General features: G+C 22.9%; 1 protein-coding gene across 1 annotated transcript; it reads right to left on the bottom strand.

Moving 5' to 3' along the window:
• Nucleotides 1-1,332: 1,332 nt before the first annotated feature.
• Nucleotides 1,333-5,011, bottom strand: LOC145842510 (uncharacterized). Its single transcript, XM_082949967.1, has 6 exons — nt 4,911-5,011; nt 4,405-4,686; nt 3,722-3,859; nt 3,271-3,300; nt 2,715-2,947; nt 1,333-1,978 (listed from the first exon to the last, which is right to left on the bottom strand). Exons 1-6 carry the CDS (start codon nt 4,963-4,965, stop codon nt 1,883-1,885), a joined length of 834 nt encoding a protein of 277 aa, XP_082806093.1. The 5' UTR covers nt 4,966-5,011; the 3' UTR covers nt 1,333-1,882.
• Nucleotides 5,012-5,956: the final 945 nt, after the last annotated feature.

Consider the following 5,956-nt stretch of genomic DNA (forward strand, 5'->3'; position numbering starts at 1 on the left):
GAAACAAAAGTATTTAGTTATTTTTGTTTTTAAAAGCATAAGTATTGATTACTTATATAAATTTAGTTTTAAAATATCGCTAAAACTGCAAACTAGCGAATGGTTTTTGTTTATTAGACCATTTAATGTTAATGTAGTTTTTGCATTGTATCATAATATTTTTTAATATATTTCGTTCAAGTATATTAAATAGAAGTTAATGAATTAAAAATAACTACATTTAAAAAAAGTTTTCAAGTTTAATTTACTTAGCAAAAAATAGAAAAAATACTATTAACACAATTTCTTAAAATGCAAACTTAAGCAGCAGTGCAAACTCATAACTTGCACATTTAACCGAATGTGCGAACTCACAAAATTCTCCATTTAGAAATAATTATTAGTTTTATAAACAAAAAATTATAATTTTTGAAAGTAGCTTTTCAATCACCAAAAAACAGCATAGGAATTTGCTCTGCTCTGATGCAAAGGCTTTAGTTTAAGTATTTAGTCATGAAAAAATTTACTTTCATAAACTTTAAATTTGTGAGAAAAGCACTATACTATAACTTTTTAATAGTAAGCTAAGCATTCATTGATATTCAAAGTAAGTCAAACTTAGCTCTTGTGAGATACCAAACGGTTAAAATATTTTGTATGTCAAGTTTTCATTGAAAATTATATAAGGGCAAAAATAGCTATAAAATTCTGGCAACTGTGTAGACGCAGTTAACTATGCTAAAGAGGCATGTGATATAAAACTATCAAAAAAGCCTTTCTAGGCAGCTTAAGAATAAGTTTAAATAGTGCTGCCACTGAGATCTTGTTTATATAACGTTTTTGGATACTTAATTTCAGGTAATTCTTTAAATTTACTTTAAGATAAAAACTAAAGCATTTTGAAATAGCGTTCTTGACTAAAAAAGTGCGTACTCTAGCGGCAGGTTACTTTGAATTAAACTGTACTTTGAATTAGTTTATGCATAAAACATAGGATAAACTTGAGTAGATAAAATTAAAATGATAGTTTTCACTTTTGCTTGTTTCCTCAAAAATTTATTTGTTTAATTGCTTTAAATATTAATGTTAATTGGTATGAAAAGTAATTAATTAACTCTTTTTTTAAAGTTAAAGAGTAAAACTAAACACGTTAAAGTCAATTGTTTGAAAGGTTATCTTAAGATCACTGTCAAAATTTAAAGTTTTATAATTATAATAGTAATTAATTTATAGTTTTATAATTAAAAAATTGTTTCTTTACAAATACTGTATACTAATTATGAAGTGTAGCTAAAAGTTACTTAACAGAAAATTGTTTATTAAAAAATAATTAAAAAAAAAATCAGCACAAAAACATATTTAATAAGCTATTTTGTTAACAGAGCTGAAGGAATTTCTTGCAGTTGATTTATATTTTTAAATATCTGGAAGCATTTATAAACTTTTGTAAAGTCTCTAAAAGTACAAAAAAAATTGAGACTTTTTTTAAATAGCCCATATCTAGAAAGCAAGTGACTTTGGTATAAAATACATAAAACTAAACATTTTTATTTAATTAATGCTTATTTGAGTTTAAAACTTTTAAACTATAAAACTTACTTGAAAAAAAAAACGACAGTTTATCATGTTAACAGTTATGAAAAAAAAAACATGTACTTCAGTTATCACAAACTAATTAATATTCAAATGATTGTATTTATAAACGTTCAAAACCTAAAAAATGTTTTTACTTTTGATCAAAAAAAACGAAAGTTTTTTAGATGATCACAAAATAAATTTTATTAAAAAGGTGAGCAAAAATAATTATTTTAGTGAGATGTACTTATTCTATACTAATATAAAGGTAAAAAAAATATTAACTTAAAAAATAAGATAAGTTAATTTTTATTGTATATTATTTATTTTAATCTGCTTTTGAAGAATTTGCAGTTACACTGTAAATCATTGAAGTGTGAAAATCTCCGTACACCTGTTGCCAGTAGGGAGAACTGTACTGTATCTGTAGAACAACAAAAAATAATTTTACAATTAGAACTAATTAATATATATAATTTTTCATGCACAAGTAAAATTTTCACGATATTAAACTGTATCTGTAAAAAAATAACTTGCATATAAGTATCTATAGATTTATATTTATTTATCTGTTTTGTTCTATATTGTATTTTTATGGACAAAATAATTTTTTACTAAAGGAAACCGTTATAAATTTTTAGAGTGTAACATTTTTTAAGTGTGTATATATTTTTACCATAAATTTAGACTTAGATGCTTATGATTCAATTATTATTTTTTAATTTTTAAACGTTTTTAAAAACTTTAAAACTACGTTTTTTAATATAATAAAGCTATTTATAGTACAAAATTTGTAAACAAGTAAACTTTGTTTTGTATAATAATTACTCATACTTTAATTTACCTAGTGATAGCAATAAGTAACAAAACAAAACATGTAAAATAAAAACTATAAGGGTACATACTTTACAAAAACCGCTGTCTTTTTAAATGTATATGAGTTTTGTAGTTTTGTTATAAAAGTTATATTTAGTATTTTTAGCAATCAAATCTTTTAAAAAAAGTGTAAGAATCATTCAAAGTTTTATTTGAAAAAAAATTGTAAAATTTAAACATACTGTTTTTAAATAATTAATTTTATCTTTTGAAAATAATTTTTTGGAAGTAAAAAAAAAATAATACTATTCGAGTAAATATTTCGTTAAGTAAGTTCAACTTACATGGACTTGATAAGCAGTATTAGGTTCAATTTGATATCCAGCCGAATGATTGTCAATTGTTATATCAGTCGTATTAACTCTTTCCACATGAAATATTGTATCGAAATTATCTTTTTTCCATAGGGTTAAGTTATATTGAAAATTTTCATAACTAAACGTTTTATCTTTAACTGCTAGTGAAATTATCGAATTTTCTTTTTCGCTTGCTTTTTGTACGTCCACCGTTTCAAACACTGATAATAAACATTTAAAATCTAGAGCCTTATATAATATACTTTTTTTAAAACCTTTGTTTGCAAATCTAAGTAGTAAAAAATTAATAACTTTAAAAGAACTTTTAAAAATGTATTGTATTAGTTTTATTTTAATAATATCTTAAGCTTTATTTAGTTGCACTAAATGTTTAAATCTTAAAAAAAATAAGTTAGAAAATTATGATTGTTGAAAAAAATTAGTAAAGTTTTCACACTTTGTATTTGTTTTTACGGGAAGCTTAAGAAAAAATAACATGTTTTGTAAAATACTCAACATTAAAAAGTATAAAGATTTCACGTACCTTTCACATTACATCCACATTCAACACCACCTGATGTTTATAAAATTGTTATTTATAAAAGTCTTTTGCGTTTCACGTGAACTTGTATAACTTAAGAATTTAATACTTTGTTTTTACTTGTTAGGTTACACAACACTTAAACTAATTTTAAAAACTAATTGCAATAAAAATCATGGACAAATCTATTAAACACTTTAAATGAAATGAAAACTTTATACTCATTTTAGTAAAATACTACTTTTAATCGTTTAAGATTACATAGCAATTGCTTGTTTATTGTGAAATCTGCCAGTTCGAAAAATATAACATATAAAGCTAAAATAAAGTATTTAACCAATATTAAATAGGTTTGAAAGCTGAAAAAAAGAAACATTGTTTAGTTTTAATTTAAGGAAAGAAAAAAAAAATTGCTTTGATTAATCATCAAACAATTTATTGAATGAAAATTTACCTTTTTTACAGCCGTACAAAACTGCATTCCATCTATTACAAACTTTTCTTGCTCTTTTGTATGTTTTTGTATGAGAATTTTGGTCGTATAAGTGTTCTAATGAATATCTATATATTCCATTGTAATCCTCAATGAGTCCTAAAACAATTCTTTTTAGTTTATATTTTCTAACTTTTTAGGACGTTACTTAATCGATCAAATCGAATAAAAATAAAAGTTGTTTTAATTTTAGAAATGCTGAACTGAAAATATATTGTAAGAGATAAACAGAATCAATAAACAATCTTTAGATACTTTTAAGGAATTACTTGTTAACAAGCCTAAAATTTATTATACTTTACAATAGCATTAAAAATTTGATAACTTTTAACAAAGTTCAAAACTTAGAGCTAGTTTTTCAAATAGAAAAACTATTACTTAGTTATAATAAACACAAAACAATAAGTGATATATTACTATTCTTCTTTATAATACAGGGCTTTAAAACTTCAAAGTTTTATTTCACCTTAACTATCAAATAACTACTTCATTTAAATTTAATATTAAACTATATATAAAATATAACACCATTTTAAAATATAAAAGAGTCTGCAATATTCATGTGCTACTTTTCAAGCTCTTAAAAGATGATACGTTTAGTTTTAAAAAATCAATTCAAAGTAGTAAAAAAAAACAAATTTAACCTGTAAATACAGGAAATGTGTACGATACTTCATTTAGTTGACAACGAATATGTACATCGTGAAAAAGAACTTCTGGTCTAAGTATTTTTAACTTGCTAACAGCTTTATTTACATTTGGTTTGATTGAGTTAGATATTTCGAAAAACTTATGGTCATTATCAACTTTCTGTTTGTTCACGAACCACGAAACTTTGTCTTTGACGTCATAACGGAATTTGCACACGAATGACAGTCTTGCTCTTCCAGACCTTTTTTTCGACAATATTTTGGTGGCATCAATAACTTTAAAATATATGTTTTTACAGCTTTATTATTGTAAAAAAATGTTTTTATTAGTTGAAACGGTAAGGTTTTACACGTATATTTACAGTGGTCTTGTTTGTTGAGTTTGCATAAATTAAACAAACAATATTTCAAAGAGTCTTTTTTACCAATAAACTTAGCTCTTTTGCTGTTATAGTTTAAATAACTAAATAAGCAATTATTAGCTTAGTAATAATACTTACTTCTTCCAGAAGTTAATAAATAACAACAACAGATGATGATGATTTGTAACTTCATTTGATATGTTTTTACTTGCTTTTTTTTTGTATTTTATTAAAGCGCTAACAAAAAAATCAACAACTATTCAAAACTATAAATATACCAGCCAAACTTAGATTTTATAGAAAAAAATAAAAATTTCGCTTTACTTAAAAGTTATAGTTTAAAATAGTATTCAGAACTAGTTTAGCACGTACAAAAATAGAAAGAGATAAAAAAAAAATATTTACATATACTTACACAATTTTTTTTTTTAAAACTTTACAAAATGCTTAGTACAGTAGTTTAATAAAATAGTTATAGACTTAATAACGTTAAATTTGTAAATTTACCTTTTAGTTAATTAATTATATTGATATAGCAAACTAAGCTGTAATTCAATTCGAGTAGAAAGTATCATAGCTATTATATAAAGTATACTAAATAAGATCTTTCTAACTACTAACACAATGTTCTAAAAAAAAGAAATAAACATCAAATATGACTTTGGTGTTTTAATTGAAGCTATACCAAAGTTTTTTGATTACATATTAACAAACTAAAAAAGTATATAATAAAAATGAAATGTACAATTCTGTTTAACAAACTACCTAATTATAATATTCGATAAGACTACTCAAACGTAGAATTTTCTTTTTAAGTCTTTCAAAAATTTCAGTACCTGAAGGCAAATAAGAAACACTATATAGAAAGTTTAAATTATCAATGCAAACAATTACATTAAACATTAAAATTTACGACAAAACTAGTATTATATTACAACTTCAAAATTATTTCTAAATTTTCAAAGCTTATCTAATTTCGTAACATTAAAACTTTTAAAATTCCTGAAAATTAACTTATTTTAAACATTTTTAGCTAAGTATAAAATAAATTTACTTGTATCTGAAAACTAAAAAGCTTGTAATGTATTTGTACACCTGCTTTATTTTTTTTTAATATTTATAAAAATGGGCTTGCTTTCTTATTAAATAGTACTTTTATTGTATGCAAAACACGTGTTTGTTTT

Source organism: Thalia democratica, chromosome 8, assembly GCF_965202585.1.
Source record: "Thalia democratica chromosome 8, ktThaDemo2.hap1.1, whole genome shotgun sequence".
Lineage (NCBI taxonomy): Eukaryota > Metazoa > Chordata > Thaliacea > Salpida > Salpidae > Thalia > Thalia democratica.

Excerpts from the sequence above, each read along its gene's own strand:
- LOC145842510 (XM_082949967.1), bottom strand. The coding sequence starts at position 4,965 with ATGAAGTTACAAATCATCATCATCTGTTGTTGTTATTTATTAACTTCT. Across the intron at positions 3,860-4,404 it reads CACATTTCCTGTATTTACAG|GACTCATTGAGGATTACAAT; the intron begins GTTAAATTTGTT and ends GAATTGTTTTAG. Across the intron at positions 2,948-3,270 it reads ATGTGGATGTAATGTGAAAG|TGTTTGAAACGGTGGACGTA; the intron begins GTACGTGAAATC and ends GTTTATTATCAG.